Source organism: Chrysemys picta, chromosome 2, assembly GCF_011386835.1.
Source record: "Chrysemys picta bellii isolate R12L10 chromosome 2, ASM1138683v2, whole genome shotgun sequence".
Lineage (NCBI taxonomy): Eukaryota > Metazoa > Chordata > Testudines > Emydidae > Chrysemys > Chrysemys picta.
Window position 1 is genome coordinate 25,373,085 of NC_088792.1, and position 21,387 is coordinate 25,394,471.

Genomic DNA, 21,387 nt, shown 5'->3' on the forward strand with positions numbered 1-21,387 from the left:
TTCGTCTCACCTACAATTATTATTTTCCGTGCTGAGAACCCAGCCCGGCTCTGGATGAGAATTGTATTAGCACATCTAAGAAGAAATCGCAAGATTTGTCAGAGGAATTAAGATTCCGTGCATGTGGCTTGGAGATACCAATCAAGGAGAGTGCAACTTGAATGCTTCAAGATTATTATTTTTAATTACTAATTGCTCTTCTCATCTAAAATTAGATGTGCCGCACCATCGCTTTGAAAGCGCAGCAGCCCCCGTGGGGCAAAGTGTGGAGACCCATCAAAATTCTAGCTGCCATTTAGTATTTGTGCCTCAGAAGGAGCGAACTCTCTGTGAGATTAGTTGCTAGTCACAAAGACACATTAGATGGTCGCCACCGATGATCAACTAATCCTTTTACAGCTTTGGCACAGGCAGAGCACACCCAGAATGGGGGGATTTTGTGATGCCAACAAGGCAAAAGTCAACAGGAGCTAGAGGCCCACTAGACTCCTAATCCCAGTACCACAGGATCAGGATGCTGTCTAAAAGTTTTTTCCATCTAAGACACACCTTTTTATAAACAAATGAAACTTTACTGATAAAACTGTCAACATTATGGAAATTTTTTGTGAAAATTTCCACACTATTTTTCATCAGTATTTTTACTAAAATCATGAGAGACATTTTTCATTTACCAAAACCCTAGTTTTTAAACAAGAAAACATGATTTTTTCAATATCTGAAAGCTTTCTGTAGCAAGTCTGGTAAACATATTAATAAAAATATTCTGCAAAATTTCATGAGAAACTTAATTGAGGACTTAAAAACCTCTAATTATGGAGATTCCACCTCCTCCCTAGGTAACCCATTCCAGTGCTTCACCGCCCTCCTAGTGAAAAAGTTTTTCCTAATATCCAACCTAAACCTCCCCCACTGCAACTTGAGACCATTACTCCTTATTCTGTCATCTGGTACCACTGAGAACAGTCTAGATCCATCCTCTTTGGAACCCCCTTTCAGGTAGTTGAAAGCAGCTATCAAATCCCCCCTCATTCTTCTCTTCTGCAGACTAAACAATCTCAGTTCCCTCAGCCTCGCTCATAAGTCACGTACTCCAGCCCCATAATCATTTTTGTTGCCCTTCGCTGGACTCTTTCCAATTTTTCCACATCCTTCTTGTAGTGTGGGGCCCAAAACTGGACATAGTACTCCAGATGAGGCCTCACCAATGTCGAATAGAGGGGAATGATCACGTCCCTCGATCTGCTGGCAATGCCCTTACTTATACAGCACAAAATGCCGTTAGCTTTCTTGGCAACAAGGGCACACTGTTGATTCATATCCAGCTTCTCGTCCACTGTAACCCCTAGGTCCTTTTCTGCAGAATTGCTGCCTAGCCATTCAGTCCCTAGTCTGTAGCAGTGCATGGAATTCTTCCGTCCGAAGTGCAGGACTCTGCACTTACCCTTGTTAACCTCATCAAATTTCTTTTGGCCCAATCCTCTAATTTGCCTACGTCCCTCTGTATCCTATCCCTACCCTCCAGCGTATCTACCCAGTTTAGTGTCATCTGCAAACTTGCTGAGGGTGCAGTCCACGCTATCCTCCAGATCATTAATGAAGATATTGAACAAAACTGGCCCCAGGACTGACCCTTGGGGCACTCCGCTTGATACGGGCTGCCAACTAGACATGAAGCCATTGATCACTACCCGTTGAGCCCGATGATTTAGCCAGCTTTCTATCCACCTTATAGTCCATTCATCCAGCCCATACTTCTTTAACTTGCTGGCAAGAATACTGTGGGAGACCGTATCAAAAGCTTTGCTAAAGTCAAGGAATGACACGTCCACTGCTTTCCCCTCATCCACAGAGCCAGTTATCTCGCCAAGAAGGCAATTAGGTTAGTCAGGCATGACTTGCCCTTGGTGAATCCATGCTGACTGTTCCTGATAACTTTCTTCTCCTCTAAGTGCTTCAGAATTGATTCCTTGAGGACCTGCTCCATGATTTTTCCAGGGACTGAGGTGAGGCTGACTGGCCTGTAGTTCCCCGGATCCTCCTTCTTCCCTTTTTTATTGATCTGTGAGGTAGGTAACTTTCATCACCATTTTACAGATGTGGAAACTGAGGTAACCAGAGCCTAAGTGATTTGCTCAAGACTACAGAGGGAGTCAATATCAGAACTGGGGTTAGACCCCATCAGTTTCTTACTCCCACTCGAAAGCATTAACAATCAGATCAGGTCTGTCTTTTTTTTATAGGACTTAGGTCTCCTTTAGGTGCGCCTAGGCACTTTTGAAAATCCCATCAGGCACCAATCTGCATCTGGCCTCAGCTGCTGAGCTTTAGCTGACTCCCATTGTGACTGCCACCGACTCAGGCCTAGGACTTCCTTTTTTCATCTATGGAATGGGGCTATTTGTGTGATCACATCATTAAGACTACACTGGGTTTTAACCAGTGTGCTAGAAATGTCTTTCTAAACTGGACGAAATGTTGTCCTGGATGATTGACAACAAGCCTCTTACTGCTTACTCCCTGTGGCAAATGACTGGCAAATCCTGAAAGAAGAAACTAACCCCCATATATATATTTTTTAAAGATTGAAATAGAAAGGGATTTTTGAGTTCAGGATGTCCTGGGTTAGACAGTAGCAGACACCCCGATGCCAGGGTGCAGACTAGATGCATTAGAATCGAAGCAAAAAGAATAATGTTTGTCAAGGGACCTTTTGCCCATGAGGAGCTAGCTCTATAAAGGGGACTTCAGCTCAGCATTGCAACAACTAATGTTTAGGCTCCCTGCCGGCTAGTGGAATCCACAGCCCTGTGTTAGGCTCCCAGGCTCCCTACACAATGCATGGGGTGAGATAGGCACCTAAATCCCTTTGTGGATCTAGCAAAGGGCCTGCATTCCACTTTTGTGACTCTAGTAGTATTCCCAAGTCCTGAGGGGATGGGACTGAGCATTCTTTGTCATGAGCTGTTTTGCATATTGTTGATCCACTCTGCAGGAAGCCCCAGATGAGTTCACAAACAACTGTTTCAGGGCCAGCCAAATACTTGGACAAATAGCTTGTCTGTGTGAAAATTCCTCCCACTATTCTGCAGACTCCTCAGCCGTGGCCTTTTTCTGATTAATGTAGCCATTATATTGCATCTGAACATTGCTTCTGAATGTAATGTTTTACAAACCAGCAATACCTAGAAACAAAACAGAATCAATAAATACAGTGCAATTCCCCTTGGTGATTCAAGCATTCTATTAAAATTAGGCTCTGATTATAGCTGTGGAATCCATTTGCCTGGACCCAAACAAATAGATTTTGCTTTACATGAAAGCTTTTCAAGGCTCTGGCCAAATCCTAGGCCATGTCTACATTACAGACTTAAGTCGACTTAAGTTATGTGGATGATCATAAGCCACTTTAATTATATCGGTTGTGCATGTCCACAGAATGCTAGTTTACTGTCTTTAACTAAAGTTTGGGGCTACCCAGAGTTCTCAGGATAGTTGGCAGAATCCCCTACCTTCCCTATCCTCCTCCATACACACACAGACACTCTCTCTCCTAAAAGAAATCTTACTTAACAATATTATTTATAATATTGACAAAAAACCCGCAAACCAAACAGTAGCCAAGAAAGTCACAAGCCAATAAAAAGTAAAATACTAGCTACAGTGACTGGGCTAAGCAAAGATGAGGTAATAGAATAACAGCTAAACTGGCTATCTGATACTGAATGCTTTATACCCATTAGCTCCTTTTGTCAGGAAACACAGGTCTTAAACCCTGGTCCCACAGAACTCTTAGGGGCAAGTAAACTCTAACCTGTCACCCAGAGACCTACTAACAGTTGCTAGGCAGAAGCTGAACCCTGACAGAGGACACCAGTCCTGGACTCTGACTGGCAGAGTGATGGTTTGACACTCTGTACCTCAAAGTCACACCCTGGAACCTCTATACTCACCATGGTGAGATGATTATGGTATGTTCTGTACAAAGTATACCTTGTGAGGTATCATTTTAAAAGTCTTGATCTGTTGAACGTTAATTTCCTGTTGGATTGTATGTACTATCATTGTGAAGTTATGAGGCATTGCTATATGTGTTACTGAAATATGTTGTGAGGTTGGGAACACCCACAACCAGCCTTTCAGATACAACAAAGGAGTATCCATCAATAACCAGACAGCGTTAATGGCTCATCAACACCCATCAAGAAAAGAATCCACTATCCCAGAGACTCTTTAGAGAAGACAGGTAGGCAATGGAGGCTGCTTGACCAATAGGAACTGCCTGATCCCTAAATCACAGCAAAGATCTTTCCAGCAAGCTGGAAGAAAGTATAAAAGAGGGGAAGTGGCTTGGCCTCTCCCCCCAACCCCCATCTCACAGGCGACGACTTTTCAATTTGCTGGGGCACGGTTGACCCCTGGCTCTGCCCCAGGCCCCGCCCCCACTCCACCCCTTCCCCCAAGGCCCCAGCCCACCCTGCCTCTTCCTGCCCCTGCTCCACCCCTGCCCTGCCTCTTCCAGCCCAGTTCCACCCCCTCCCCTAAGTGCTCCACATCCTAGCTTCTCCCCCCTCCCTCCCAGCCTCCTGCACATCATGAAACAGCTGATTGCAGTGGGCGGGAGGCATGGGGAGGGATGGGAGGCATTGATTTGTGGGGCCTGGCAGCAGGCGGGAGGTGCTGGGGGGAGGAGGAGAGAGGAGGGCTGCCGGTAGGTGCTCAGCACCACCATTTTTTCCCCATGGGTGCTGCAGCCCCAGAGCACCCATGGAGTCAGCGCCTATGCCCCATCTCAACACCTGGAAGAATGTCTGAACTGGGGAAAGACTTTGAACTGAGGAACAATGGTCCCAGGCAGGAAGGTAGTCCCAGCTGACGTATTGAATAACCTGCTTGTACCACCTGTCAGGGTGAGATACTGTTTTATTCAACTCTTGCTTATACTACAAGTTTAAGATTTAGAATGCCTGTTTACTTTTCATTTTCTTAATGTAACTATCTCTGACCTTTATGCCTACCACTTAGAATCACTTAAAATCTATCTTTCTGTAGCTCATAAATCTGTTTTATATTTGACCTAAAACAGTGCTGGGAAATATCAGCTCATGTTAAAAACGGTTGTTGCACGTCCACTGCCCTTTTGACGGAGTGGTGAACTAGGTAATGAGCTTACCCTGGCCATGCTTCTGATCAGTGCAAGATGGTCCAGTTCTGGGGTGCAAGGCTGGGGCGCTGGGACAAACTGGCTGGAGCCTCTCTATTGATGATTCATGGGTGATTGAGAAATCATTGGTTTCAGAGTAATTAGCCTCTTAGAGTTGGTAGGACAACTCCCACCTTTTCATGTTCTCTGTATGTGTATATATATCTCCTCACTATATGTTCCATTCTATGCATCCGAAGAAGTGGGCTGTAGCCCACGAAAGCTTATGCTCTAATAAATTTGTTAGTCTCTAAGGTGCCACAAGTACTCCTGTTCTTTTTGAGAAATCATTGATATAACTCAGTTAGATGAGTCCCTCCCTGTGGATGTTAGTGTAAGTGCAGTGCCTGTCAGAGGTTTGTAGCTTGACATCAGCATCACAATGTGAGAGGCAACCCAGGTTGGTAGGTTCGGAAGGCTCAGGGGTCCCACAGTCCAAGTTGCATCCGGGGGACCCTGTCACAGCTGGGGGTCCTTCTATATATACCCAGCACAGGAACAGGGAGTTCCTTGAGCAACTGAGATCCATCCTGCTCCTGCAGACTCTGGCTGTGACCATTAGCTCTGTCTGATCATGACTCTTTGCCAGCTCACAACATGCAATGACAGCAGTCTTCCTCTTTCAGAGCTACCTTGGTTACTCATACAATATCAGGGTTGGAAGGGACCTCAGGAGATCATTTAGTCCAACCCCCTGCTCAAAGCAGGACAAATCCCCAGACGTTTTTTGTTTGTTTGTTTGTTTGAACCCCAGTTCCCTAAATGGCCCCCTCAAGGATTGAACCCACAACCCTTGGTTTAGCAGGCCAATGCTCAAACCACTGAGCTCTCTATGCCAATAATAAAGCCAGCAGGTATTTTACAGTATTGCTTCCCGGTTCTTACTTTTCCTCTGGTAGGCCCAAAGAATTCTGTTAGGACTGGGACTTGCCTGAAGAGTCTCTGCTGTGTACAGAGCTGCTATGCTATGATAGGACTGAAGGCAGGCCTGTACAGAGCTGTTAACTTGCTGCCACGCTCTGCAATGCTGCCATGTCAGCTGTTCTGAGCCAGAAACTAAAGTCATTTCTGCTGCCAGCTGAGAACGACCGGCACAATTTATAGGGAGAGCTAACGACAGGGAATACTACGCTGGCTACATCTTCACTGCAGAGTTAACTCAAGTTACCTACACTTGAAGTGAGGGGGGCTCCAAAGCAGCAGCACCAGTTAACTGAACAGCCCAGCAATCACAGCAAATCACGGAGAAGTGAGAAGTGCCCGTCGCTATTGAGCAGGTGTATAGCTCAGACTAACTAGTGCCCCACCTAAAATGACTGTGTCCCATCTATACATTGATTGCCCTGAGGGTAATCCACAAAGAACCTCTTTTTTTTTTTTTTTACCACTGAACAGTACCTAATCAGTAATCAGAGAGGTGAGCTGCTATTTAGATGTTCTGTCTTGAAATGGGAACCTTTTCCTCCTCACCTCTCAAAGAAATAAACATTTGCTAGCAGAAAATAGCACTACAAATGTGAAAGGTGCCTATTCCGGAGCAGACCATTCAAACGGCAGCTGTGATCAGTAGAGGAGAGGCTGACAATTTTTCTCTTGCATTTCTGAAAACACTGACCAAACTCCAAAAAGTTTGGACACAGGTTGTGGCTCATGTAGCATCGTGTGCTGATGATATTTGCATTTTGATGTCAGCTTAGAAGAGATGGTGTTTGGGGAACTTTTCCCTGGAGAGTAGGTGAACATCTACATGGAGAAGTGATGGGTCATGGAGATCACTGCCTTTTGAGTCCAGTTCACTGGAAGATGGATTGGCTTATATGGCCTCCTGGTAAGGCTGGCCCTTTCCCGCTGCTTTTGTGCTGAGGTTGGGTTCCTGATCTGAGGATCATACTGTGATGCAATGTCTGTTCCTCAGGTGACCAAACCTGAACCCAGAAAAGTTTGGCTTAGTTCTACTAACTGTAGCAGGGCTGGTTTGGTCAGGCTGCCTCCTGCAGAACAGCTCAGTCAATGGGAGGAAACAGAGCTCGGAGCTTGCATTTTCATTGAAGATGGGGTAAAAAGATCAGTAGCTGGAGCCTTGAGTTGTTAAAATCACAACTCCATCTGTGGAGTACATGAATTCAAGGTTCCATGTGAATTGTATCTTTCCATGTGCTCTTCTCTTCCCTTTCCCCATTCCAATTGAAAAATCCAATTCACATCATACCTCTAAATTACCCACAAATTCAATGACCCAGCTCATATGGTTGCATGTGGCTCCAGTTCAGATGGGAGCTCTATTGAATGTGTGTGCATCAGAGTTCCAGCACAGCTGTAGGTTAATAGACAAGCAGGAGGAAGACCCCATGGAGCACATGCAATGGTGTGTTTCAGACCTAAAGGGAGTGTGGGAGAAAACACGAGCTGGGCTATCAAGGAGTCAATGGCACAAGGCATGTTAGCAAGAGATAGCAAAGCAGCCCAGGGGAGGAGAGTGGAGGCAGCCCTCGGGCAGATTCTATCTATCTGTGTCAATCCCTGGAGAGAGAGAGTGCACACTTTGGAAGAAAGATGGCCGGTGAGGCAAAAACTTGCCAGAGGTAGAGAGTTTGGGAAGTTAAGGATTCACTGACTCAGGGTTTTTTTTTTTGAGTGATTCCTTTTACTTCAAAGGAGGCTCATGAAAACAATTAACAAATCAAAGAAGCTGCAAGACACATCAATGACCTGATTATTCTATAGTTTCCCAGGTGGTGAAAGGTGTAATGTATGCACTGTATTCTGTATAAACCAGTGGAGTATGTTGCAAAACATAGTGCTGGGATACTGCCCCTAAGCACAGTCACTAGGTCCAGGGATGATAGCAGCTGTCTGTACAATAGGCACAACTAAAACAAAGTGAGAGGGGGCACTGGAAAAGGAGAGGTGGTCACAAGGTCCTCTGTGTATGTAGAAGGGTCAACATGAGAGTGTGTGAAAAAGTAGTTGGAGGAGGTTGGAAAGATTGCCCACCGGTTAGGGCACAAGCATAGGATTTGGAGACCTACATTCAAGTGCCTGCTCTTGTAGGCCCAAAGAGGAAGCTAGTTGAATAGAAATTAAAAGGTACAGTCACAAAAGTGAAGTGCCTGCATGCAACTTTTAAAAAACACCACAACAGAGGCTCAAATTAAATGTATATCCCCAAATAATAATAATAATAAAAAAAAACATAGTAAGAGAACCAAAAAAAGTGCCACTGTGGCTTAACAACAAAGTAAAAGAAGCAATTAGAGGCAAAAAGGCATCCTTTAAAAAACTGAAAGTTAAATCCTACTGAGGACAATAGAAAGGAGCATAAACTCTGGCAAGCCAGGCGTAAAAGTATAATTAGGCAGACCAAAAAAGAATTGAAAAGCAACTAGCCAAAGATTCAAAAACCAACAGCAATTTTTTTAAAGTATATCAGAAGCAGGAAGCCTGCCAAACAGTCAGTGGGGCCACCTACCTCACAGGGGTGTCACGAGATAAACACATTAAAGGCAGTGGGGCACTCTGATACAATGATAATCAAGGGCCATATAAATAGGTTACATAAATAAGCAACTTTACAATCACACAGCAAGGGTACATTATATAGGAAGCTTTAGCTACTGCAAGCTGCACTGCACTGCTTTCTATCAACCCATATAAAGAAGAACAGGAGTACTTGTGGCACCTTAGAGACTAACAAATTTATTAGAGCATAAGCTTTCGTGGACTACAGCCCACTTCTTCGGATGCATCCGAAGAAGTGGGCTGTAGTCCACGAAAGCTTATGCTCTAATAAATTTGTTAGTCTCTAAGGTGCCACAAGTACTCCTGTTCTTCTTTTTGCGGATACAGACTAACACGGCTGCTACTCTGAAACCTATCAACCCATATGTGTCCTTTTGACAGAGAGATGCTTTGTGCCTATCTGTATTGGGTCAGTTTTCCCTATAGACCTAGTCATCTCTTCTTTATAGCTGAGTGATATGAAGGTTGGAGCCTGGTATCCAAAATATGAAGTACTTGTTTCAAACTGTTTGTGTTTGGGTACTTAGCTAGACAGTATACCTGGTCATCTACCGTCAGATTGCCCCACTGGCTTTTCACAATGTCAAAACCTTTCCTATTGCAAATTCTGAGTCCACCATGGGGATGTGTAGCATACGTATGTTGTGCAGCATTTGGATTTCATTGAATGGTCCACAATGCTATCCAGGACTTTTCCTGGGTGGTTATCATTAATTAGTCAACACTTCCTATGCATCCGAAGAAGTGAGGTTTTAACTCACGAAAGCTTATGCCCAAATAAATCTGTTAGTCTTTAAGGTGCCACCAGACTCCTTGTTGTTTTAGTCAACACTGAATTTCATGTGCCATCGACTTTGTTGGGGCTTTCTGGAGTCCCTCCTAGTCTTCTCTAGTCCTGACTAACCTAAATAATTTTGTGTCACTTGCAAATTATGTCACTGACAGACACAAAAATAGACACTCCTCTTTTTTGGATCACTGACAAATATTGTAAACAACACCAGTTCCAATATGGAACCTAAGGGCACCAACTGCTGCTAACCATTTGTCATGTTGAAAATTGACTACTTATGCTTTGTTTTCTCTTTTAACCAATTTCTAATTCATGACAATTCTTTATTACTAAGTAGTCATGTAGTAATCTGACCAGAAGTAATATCTGGTGATGGACTGTGTCAAAGGCTTTTGGAAAGTCCAAATAAATTAAGTCAACTAATTCTCCTTTGGGACCAGTCCCCACCCGCCCCGCCACACACACTGAAGTCAATGGTCATCTCTCCTTTGACTGCCATTGGCTTTGGATTAGGCTATTGATCACCATTTTGTGTACACACCAAGATTTTTCTTGACGGAAGACATGCTGGTTTGTTCCTATTAAAACATGTTTTTCATAACAGATTTTTATAATATTTTTAAAATTGTTTCAGCAAATTTATCTGGCCCTGAAGTATGACTGGTCTTTAAATACCCAGATCACCCCAGTCCTTTATTTAAATGTAGTGTGGTGCTGGCAGCTGGCTTGCTCAGGTCAAGATTTCAGAGAAGTGTTAAGTGTACCACTTCACTGGTGGGTGAACTTCAAAGGAATGTTAAAATGTCCTATTGTATATCTAGGCACTTCACTTATTAGAATAGATGTTAATTGTATTTGTCTTCATCTACCTACATCCTGTTGAACGTATATTAGTGTAACTCAATTAACCTGTTGTTGCTATATCCTTTTTTATGTCCTGTAACTCTGTAATTACTTTTATACAACTCTACTTAATTAACATTAGGTCAAAAGGCCTGTATTTACATGTTTAGATGTGAAGTTACTTGATGTATAAAATCTAATGAAGAATTGTTCCTGGCTATCACATTATGCTTACATTATCTCTAAATGGCCCATCGACCGGAACTGAAGCCTTAAAACTTTGTATGAGAAGGTTGTTGATTTCTAAGCATGGGTCATTATATGAAGAACAGTGGAAGATCCATAGACTTTGTCTACTTTTAGTCAACAAAGCGATGCCCAGGTGGTGACAAAAACGTTTGCTAAACTATTTTCAGCTATAAAAAGGCACACTGGGAGCGATTCCATCTCTCTGACCCATCTGAACGCTGACAGGGGGGTTCCAGATGCAAGACAGAGGTCCCCAAAAGCCATTTTGGGAAACCCTGAGGAACTTATGGAAAACTAGCAGACATTACATCTCTGCATCATTTGGACTACAAACTCTAATTCACCTGTAATGTATTTTATCTGCTTGAATCTCTCAATGACTCTCATTTCCTTTTCTTACCTAATAAATCTTTAATTTACTAAAGAAATTAGCTGTCAGCGTTGTCTTTGGTGAGAGCTGAAGTACACCTTAACCTGGGGTACGTGATTGGCCCTTTGGGGCTGGATGAACCTAATGTGTGATGAATATTGTTGTTAATAACCTTTCATCATTAAGTCCAGCTTGTCTTAGTGGTAAATCATCTGTAGTGCCTAAAGGGATTGCCTGTGGCTCCATGGTGAGACAGTATTCCAGCGGCGCACATTTGTTACTGGCTTGGTGAAATCTAATTATAGAATATACCACCAGTTTGGGTGTCTGCCCTGTTTTCTGACAGTCTGACCAGAGATTGGCCGCTCAGTTGTGAGCCACATACCAGGCACTGTGACAGATAGGTTAACTTTTATTACCCTCCTAGTCTCTTTTTCTATAGCCCTTGGTATTGCTGCTTATAGCAGCTTTACCTGCCTTTTCATTTGTTCTCTCCAGAGCTGCTTACTCTCCTCAAGTGTCAATACTGGCAGATTGTGGGTATCTTGAGGGAAAGGAAAGTTACTTACTTTATCTGTAACTGGTGACTAAATTAACTGCTTCTCTGAAGATATTATCCTGACAGGATTATCATTCACCCTCAGACTTTGGGGTTTATCTTTATGTACAGCGAATCAGCATTTACACCTTGTATCTTATTTTTGTTGAGGCTCGTTTTTTGGCCATGATTACACTGGTTTATCATTTGGGAGCTTCACCTCCAGAACTGACAGGAATGTCTGGGAGCCAGTATTAACACACATGGCAGGCGGTGGAACATGGTGACTGAGGGGAGAATGGCCTGCACTTTATCCTACCACTGCTGTCCTCAAAGGATCAAAGTTCTGTAAGAGCTGAGAGAGTTCTGCTGGTCTCATGCTAAAGAATCAGGAGTCAGAATCCTGATGGAGTTATATCTTCAGAATTACAAGTAAGTGATTGTCCCTTCTTGGTAGAAGATACATCAACAATCAGAACAATTCAACCCTGATCTAGGAAAAATACTGATGCCATTCTACAGATTTACTCTCTTCTGCTCTGATCACTCATTGTCTTATTTCAGTCATGCTCAAGAGGGATTCGCTTGATCTTTCCTCCTTCAGCTACAGCCTGCATTACAGCCATTAGTTACAAACACCTGGGCTATGTCTCCACTAGAGAGCTTATGCCAACGGGAGAGAGCTGTCCCGTTGACATAATTAATCAACCTTCAATGGGCGGCGCTAGTTATGTTGGTGGTAGTAGTACTGTGCACACTACCAATTATGCTGATGTAACTTATGTTGAGCAGGGGATGGAATATTCACATCCCTGAGCGACATGAATTTTGCAGACATAAGTGGTAGTATAGACATAGCCCCAGCGTCAAACTTTTACATATGTCTTTAATTCTTACCTAGTGCCATCCATTTTAAGAATATGGTTGAGTACATGCAAACTTATCTTTTCTCTTACCATAACAAGGCACATAAGAAGGGGATTTGAGGGTGCTGTGGAAGTCATGGTGGATAATGCAGGAAATTTTTAGGAGATCTGAGGAATGGATTTCACGCACTCCACATATTGATAAAGGCTTATCATATTCCTACTCAAACCATAAAGCGCATGGCGAGACACTGTTTTTAAACATTAATGTATCTTTAGAGAATAATCACTGGTGTTTGAGGGCTTGTGCTAGCTCTTTGTTGTATAAAAAAGAAACAAAATTCATCTTGGTTTTCTTGTCATTACTGGATAAAAGAGGCTATTTCTTTAGTAAAAAAACAGAGGGATCTAAATGATAAACACTATAAAACGCTTGTCTTCCCAGATGTCTTTAGGATAGTGTGAGCTAAGAGGAAATGCTTGTCTAACGTAAGGACAGCTTCTGGCAATCTTTGAGCAATTACATCTCTTCTGTGATGTCAGAAGCTTTTAGAACAGGGAAGAGAGGTAAGTGATCTAGTGCTTAGAGCAGTGGACTGGAAATCAGGACTTGGTTCTATTTTTAACTCTGCTACTGAACCACTCTGTGAACCTCTTTGTGTCTCAGTTTTCCTACCTGGAAAATAATGGGTGCAATAATCTTGCCAAACTAATAGTTGTTTTTGAGTTTTTTTTAAAGGGCACCATCCAAGTGCCAAATATTATACTATCAATACCCCAATTTTTGTAAAGTGAAGCTTCTTGGAAGCACAATTGTTGAAAAGAAAGAGTTTTTATCAGCTGTTGAAGCAATGTGTTTATTGAAGTGATCTATGCACCAAATGGACTTGCACTTCCAAGCCTGAATTTGGCAGCATTTCTATAATCAGTGTTGGAATTCAGCTGTCAAACAATCCTCCTCTCATGTGAGGATGGGGGGAGGTGTTTCTTCTTGATTTACTAGCAGACCCCCCAGAATTCCAACACTGCCTGCATGTCTTCAAGTGGAAACAATGGGGACAAATCAATAGAAAGAGAGGTCATAAAGGGAGAATGTCATTATGGATAACATTGTACAATTTTATTATTGTGCTTTTATCCAAACTTCACCTGCCCATTTGTTGGGGGGTTTGTTTGAGCTGCATTAATGGATGCACCAATGCAAAATTGTATAGTGGAATTTGCAAATGCTTCTGCAAAGATGAAGAGGTCAAAATTTGCCTGAATCTGAATATGTTACCCCAAATTTGACTTGGCTCTGCAAGCAAAGCAATGCTAAGATGGACAAATTAGACTCAAAGCCAAATCCTGTCCTTAGATCTTCATGCCTCATTTTGACAGAAGTCAGGGGAATCCCAACATTCTCAGACATCAGAGGGCAGAATTCAGACCTTCTAATTCTTTTGGTAATTCTTGAGAGCAACCTACATTTTAAAAATCGACTAGTCATTTTTGTGCCTAAATTCTTGGGTGCCCAATTTGAGGCAGCTTTAAGAGGCCTGATTTTCAGAAGACGCTTTCTGAAAATAAGGTCTATTTAAGGGGCTCATGTTGAGCAGCAAAAATGTGAGGCACCAAAATCAATGGTCACTTTTGAAATCATAGGCACTTTCTATTCTTAAATATCTATTTTCTAAGCAAATATTATTCCTCCTGACTTTAGTTACCATGCGCCTCATTACCAGAGACTTGAAATTAGTTTTTTGTTTGACTTTTTGACATTTTCTTTCTCTTCTTTATATTTTCATGACACCACAACAGAATATAGAAATAAATAATAAATTAATACATAGCCCTTTATAGCACTTTTCATCAGTAGGTCTGAAAGTGCTGTACAAAGGAGGCCAGGATCATTATCCCCATTTTACAGATGAGGAAGCTGAGATACAGGGAGTTGAAGTATCTTGCCTAAGGTCCCCAGCAGGCCAGAGCAGAACCAAGAATAGAACTCAGGTCTTCTGAGTCCTAGTCCAGGACATCTTTCCACCTTCTACAAAGTAGGACCAATATTACTACCAATAGGAATGTTTGTTTGTTTTATTTCAGCTCGGTAGGCTTGATGTTCCACACATCATTACAGATGTGAAACTTTCCATTCCCAGGAAAATAATATTTAAAAATGAATACATATGTTTGTAAAGTGGGGTTTGGGAGAAGCACCACTCTCCAGCTATACCACTGACTGGCTGTGTGAGGTTGATCAAGTCTCTCCTCTCTGTGCCTCAGTTTTTTTGCCTGCAACATGGAGATCAAGATACTTTGAACAAGGGTGTCGTGTGACCCAAGGCAGGTCACATCACCTTTCTGTGTTCCTGTTTGCCCTTCCATTCATTTCTGTCTTGTCTGTTCCATAAGCTCTTTCAGGCAGGGACTGTTTGTCACTATGTATATGTGCAGCATTTAGCACAATGGGATGCTGGTCTCAGTTGGGGCCTCTAGAAACTACTGTGCTTTTGAGATCTCTGGAAGAAAATCATCATATAAGAACTAGGTAATAATAATAATAATAATAATAATAATAATACAATTAATAATAACAACAACAAGCTGTTTGCAAAGTGCTTTGGGATCGCTGGATGACAGACGATTTTTGATAATCACGGGGAACTATTATGATTGTACAATCTAAACCCTGAGAAGGAAACGGCCAAACCCAGTCACAGTTGCTGGTGATGCTCCGCTCCACCAGAGGACAACAGCTGGGATGATCTCCCAGATCTTTACATGAAAGATGTTTATTTACTAGGGCCTGTGGGATTTTCTTCCAGCACAGCCACTGAGCTGCAGGCAGGCACGGAAGTCTCATGACGCCTCAACCAGCGTTCATTTCCATCCATACAGTTTCCATCCCAACACATACATACAGAGATCCAGACAGACTCACACCCCTATCATCTGTGCTTTCTAGTCAAATATGTTATCCACAAACAAAGGAACAAAGATCTGTCTTAAAAAAAAGGGGAGGGGTAGGGTTGGGGGAGTAATGGCTCTTACAGTCAGTTGTGATTTCGTAGGGGGAGTTGAGGCGTGCATCTCCGCAGGGTGAAGTGCTCACATACAGATGGAACAGAATGTTTTCTTTCAGCCTGTAGCCTCCCTCTTTTAATCGCACGAAGACTGATCGCTCCCAGTCCTCTCGCCGTTTGCTATGATCACAAAAGAAGTTCCGGGTCATTTGTTACATTCCAAATCAGAAACATTTCTGCTCTCTCAGTGGTGGCTTTGTTTCTCTTTGTTTCCTTTGGGGTTTTTGTTTGTTTGTTTTATTAGCACCTTTCATCATATTTTGGCTAGTGTCAATGGTGGAAAAATAATTAGCTGCTCTAAGTAAATGAGGTGCTCAAAAGGTCCTGGAACTGTCGATGTGTTTCTTGGCTTGCTTAGTTGGAATTTATTCTAATGATAGAGGGTATCTGGACATGCAAATATAGTACATAAATCTCACTGTTACTGATGGGACTAATGTGCACATATCAAAGGAGAACAGCTCCCTTAGGTTTAACAAATTATCCCTATTCATCACACCCCTAAGCATGTGCTCAGATCCCACTGAAAGTCAAGGTGACTTAAGCACATGCTTAAATGCTTTGCAGAATTGAGGTCATACAGCAGTGCCCTGAATTTATGAGCAGAAATCTTGAAAAGAAAATAACAGATTTCAGACATCCAGAAACGGTCTTCTGTTTTCTTCCCTATTCATCCATAGCCAACTGTGAATGCTAAAGGAACCCCCTCTGTAACTGACCTCTGATTCTTGACTGACAGTGGCTCTCTTATCTGTTTTGAAATCTTTGGAAATCACAAGTTACCTGGAGTAATGAAGAAAGAACCTGGGCCCTCTGCACCAAAACCACAGACCTCTACTACTTGAGCTAAAATACTAATTCTTGTTTGAAGTGCTGTTGTAGCTGTGTTGGTCCCAGGGTATGAGAGGGACAAAGTAGGTGAGGTGATATCTTTTATTGGACAAATTTCTGGTGGTGGAAGGTACAAGCTTTTTGAGCTACAGAGCACTTCAGACACTCTGCTTCCTTTCCCAGACCTACCTAAGAGCTCTGTGTAGCTCGAAAGCTTATATCTTCCAGCAACAGAAGTTTTCCAATAAAAGATATCACCTCACCTACTTTGTCTTGCTAACAAAACTAATTCAGTTAGGTAGTAGCAGTAGTAAGCTCTTATCTTCTAAGTGGCTTTGCAGCTAGAAGGGGACACATTACACTTAGCCTACCTGTCGCCAGGGCCGGCTTTAAGCCGATTCGGCCGATTCCCCGGAATGGGGCCCCGTGCCTAAGAGGGCCCTGTAATGTCCAGGGCTGCCAGCAGAGTGGAAAAAAAAAAAAAGCCGTGTCCTGCTTCTCCCCCCTCCCTCCAGTGCTTGCGCCACCATACAGCTGATGGAGGAAGAATGTGGCGTGCTTGGGGAAGAGGCGGGGCCAGGGCGGGGATTTGGGGAGGGATCCAATGGGGCAGTGAGGGGGTGGGGCTGGGGGCGGGGCCAGGGCAGGGATTTGGGGAGGGATCCAATGGGGACAGAGAAGGAGTGGGTTGGGGGCGGGGCCAGTGCAGGGATTTGGGGAGGGATCCAATGGGGCAGGGAGGGGGCGGAGTCGGGGCGGGGTTAGGGTGGGGGGGGCGTGAGACAATTCGCGTTCCGGTGTGGGGCCCCGCACCTGCTAAAGCCGGCTCTGCCTGTCACCCTAGCAAAGGTTGCCAGGGAAGGCAAGTTCCTCTCACTAATGTGGTTTAAAATGAGCAGGTTTTATGGCTGTTTTCCTGTGCAGCATCCCAGGTGATTTCCCTTTGGATTGTCTGAAGGCAGTGATGATTTTTTTGACAGACAGTCGGATCACACACCGTATAGTGATGAGGATTATAATTTTTAGGGTGATAATGTGATTAGTGTAGCTGAGAAATGACAAGCTTCTCACACTGTGATCACACCTCTGCCCTCAAATACACCCAGTGAAGTCAATGGGTAGTATGTATGCATACCCTGAGACCAGAACCGGGTCTGTATGTGGAAGATTCTCCTACATGGAACAAAAAGAAGAACAGGTTAAAGTGTTCTCCCACTGGTTTTTGAGTATTTTGATTCCTGATGTCAGATTTGTGTCCATTAATTCTTTTGCGTAGAGACTGTCCGGTTTGGCCAATGTACATGGCAGAGGGGCATTGCTGGCACATGATGGCATATATCACATTGGTAGATGTGCAGGTGAACGAGCACACATCACTGAACAAAACCACTAACCCAGGAACCTATCCTTGTAACAAACCCCGATGCCAACTCTGTCCACATATCTATTCAAGTGACATCATCATAGGACCTAATCACATCAGCCATACCATCAGGGGCTCGTTCACCTGCACATCAACACTTTAACCTGTCTGGTCATTCAGTGACAGACCTGCGGGTGGCTATATTACAACAGAAAAACTTCAAAAACAGACTCCAACGAGAGACTGCTGAGCTAGAATTGATATGCAAACTAGACACAATCAACTCCGGTTTGAATAAGGACTGGGAATGGCTGAGCCATTACAAACATTGATTCTATCTCCCCTTGTAAGTATGCTCACACTTCTTATCAAACTGTCTGTACTGGGCTATCTTGATTATCACTTCAAAAGTTTTTTTTCTCTTAATTAATTGGCCTCTCAGAGTTGGTAAGACAACTCCCACCTGTTTATGCTCTCTGTATGTGTGTATATATATCTCCTCAATATATGTTCCATTCTATATGCATCCGAAGAAGTGGGCTGTAGTCCACGAAAGCTTATGCTCTAATAAATTTGTTAGTCTCTAAGGTGCCACAAGTACTCCTGTTCTTCTTTTTGCGGATACAGACTAACACGGCTGCTACTCTGAAACCTACATGGAACAGGATTTCTGCCCATCTAATCTGAAATGTGGGCAATCCTTTTGTGCAGGGTAGTTCTGATGCTCTGCCTACGCTTGGTGTAACTGGGATGCCTTTTTTTCCAAGATGGGAACAGGATTGTTCCTTGCTGGGCCTGCTTGTTTTTTCCCAGTGCTCTCTGTGCGCCATTAGAGCTGTTTGGCTGTCACTCTTCCATGGTTTGGTTGTTTTGTCAGTTTTTGAGGCTATGATGCGTTTTCTGTCAGGTGAAATTTACAGGCACATTACCCTGCCTGTAGGAAAAGTGAACCACAAGGTTTCCTGAGGAGAGACCGCCACATGCAGCTCTCTCATTTTTCTTCCTGCTTTGATGGAATTTCCCAACCACACTAATTACATTATTGCCCTGATAGAAACCTCTGAAATAATAAAATACCTATAAGGCCTGCTGCTTGGACTTCAGAGAAATCACTGTTGCCTTTAAATAATTCACTACAAAATCAGCTGAGAGACTGCAGAGCAGCGCAGTCTTAATGCGTGCTATTATTATGTAAAACTCGGGGGGGGGGGGCGGAAGGGGGGGAGAAGAAAGCTTGTGCTACTTAGAAACAGTTGCTAGGTTGCTAGGTAGAGTAGTAGGTATTTTGGAATCGTCCTTTACTGGGCTGGATTAAGTGAGTTCATCATCACCCAGCCTGTTCTATTATTTTTCACTGATTAACCCTATTCCTCTTCCATTCCCTGAGTATCAAAAAGTGTCTATGGCTAATGGGAGATATATAGCTGCTTTAAAAATAGTCAGCAGAGCTGGAGGGCAGTGCAGCCTGGGTCTTGCGCCAGGATTCTGAAAGCATTATTATCTCCAGGCTCCTAACCAGCCCGTGGGGCCGTATTTCTAGGGTTGATCTTGAACTCAGATCTTTCCCTGCATGGTAGGTGAGCATCTCTAATACTGAAACAACTATAATTCTCTTTTTAATGAAAACTGGGAGCAGAATGACTGGGGTGGATTCCCTGGGCACCATGCATACTTGTGCTGGGTCCAGGTGCAGGTTTATCCTTGTGCTCTCAGTGTGCTAGGACTAGGGGATTCCAGAGCCAAAAGTGATGCTCATAAGAATGGGACAGTGGGAGAACACTATACCTTATCAAATGCACTTCTTCTCCCAGAGACATTGGGCCAGATTCCCTATTACCTAGCCCCTGGCATAGTCATTTACACCTGTGTAGTGTGAGTGCACAGAGGGTTTAAAATATTAGAAAGTCAGCATGTGGTTTACAGCTACTTTGCACAGGCACAGATAACTACCCAGTGAAGAATGAAGTCCATTGTATTGGCACAAGCATCATGACTTCAGGATCTGCTATCAGTATAACAGTTCCAGTGCAGGTAGTGGCTAAAAGGTAGACTCTATTCCTATGCATTTCACTGTTATGCACTCTCTTTCATATATGGTATCTGGGATGTGAAGGAAGGCCTGCAGGTGAGCAGAATTGGTAACAGCAAAATAGCAGAAGTTGGGAATTTTGACACACACTTCCTATTTTCATTGTTTAGGCCCTGATTCAAAAGAATGTTCTTAACTTTAAACATGTGCTTAAGCCTGTCCTTATTCAGCAGGACACTTAAGCATGTGCTTAAAGCTGACTTCAAAGGGATTTAAGCATGTGCTTCAGGTTAAGCACATGTTAAGTACTTTGCTGAATCAGGTTCTTACTCTCTGAAAAAATTATAGGAGTTATTTTGGGCAAATAATGCTTGTAAAATGTAGGTAAGGGAAGTCTGTAGACCAATTACAGCACTATAAATGTGTATGGTCTCCCACAGGTACCTTAATAGCAAGCTTAACAGAAAAGCAGTCAAGTCGTTAAGAGACCACTGGGATGAAAACAAGGTATGAGTTAAATTTATGGCTAAGTGGCTGGTTTTATTGCAGCTAATTTCATTTGATTGGATGAAAATTACTACATGCTTCATCATGTATAGCTAAAGTGTAGTTTGGAAGAGGCTGCAATCTGATTGGCTGAAAATGCATTAGCTCCAATGCAGCTTATCTCCCGGGGAACTGCAAAGCCTTTTTACTAGCAAGATCACTATGCCATACCAATATTTTCAACAGGCAGATCATAGTTTTATTAAGGGTGATCTGTAAAGAATGAAAATATAGAGCCTGATTCTCCTTCTCACAAACCAGTGTAAATCAGAAGTAACTTCACTGAAGTCAATGCAGTTCACGGGTATAAAACAGTTTTTGTAGCCTTTCTTCATTCTTTATGATGTATAAAGAAGGCCTCCAAAAAGGTTTTTTTTTGTTGCTTTTTATTTTTACATTGGAAAAGTCTGGTCTTGGTGGGATTGTGACTGTCACAAATACAATAAAATAAATCTGAGCAGCCAAGAATTTTTGTAACATCTATTTAATTCAAACTTCTGACAAACTTTGAGAGAAAAGTTCTGTTTGTGAAAAATTCAACATGCCTAACTCTTCACTTGAGAAATGAGAAAGCTCCCATTCCAGGCCTCTAATCATCAAAAACCTCAACAACAACAAAAGACAACAAACGGAACTGGCATTTCTAATGTCAAAAACAAGAGGAATTAAAAATATGTATTTGTAATTTAAATCATTTTTATAATTTTGTAGTTGTATCAAATATAGAAGATAGTATGGTGTCCTTGTTCACTTATCAATTCCTCTTCCATCCCTATTGTTGCTTCTTCATGCATCCCTGTTCCCGCTTTTTTGAAGCCCATCTATAGACTATTAGACAAAAATCTGAGTCTGCAAAGCACTTAAGCATGTGTTAAAGTCTCATTGAAGTCAATGGAGTTATGTCAATTTACTTCTACTAAGGATCAGGTCCCACTATTAAGAAAACAGAGTACTGTTAAAAACTCATAAAATAAATTCACCAGGGGTGAAGTCCAGCCCTCATAGACAAAATTGAGTAGCTGAGCTGGGTGGTGGACAGACGGGTGATGAAGACTAGGGTAACCACCAAAGCACTAACGTGTCCTTTCCATAGGGAAGGATGGGAGCATTTATGTAGCAGAGAATCATCTGTCTTGTCCCTAGTCTGCCCATGGATGGGGTGCAGGGAATCA

General features: G+C 42.8%; 1 protein-coding gene across 3 annotated transcripts in view; it reads right to left on the reverse strand.

Annotated features, from left to right (window-relative positions):
- The window catches only part of ADARB2 (adenosine deaminase RNA specific B2 (inactive)), a 419,147-nt gene that overhangs the window by 41,677 nt on the left and 356,083 nt on the right, over positions 1–21,387 (reverse strand). For all 3 annotated transcript variants that reach the window (XM_065582837.1, XM_065582836.1, XM_065582835.1), the window contains one exon: positions 15,415–15,566. In XM_065582837.1, the coding sequence (XP_065438909.1) occupies positions 15,415–15,566 (152 nt within the window). The remainder of the gene's footprint in view (positions 1–15,414; positions 15,567–21,387) is intronic.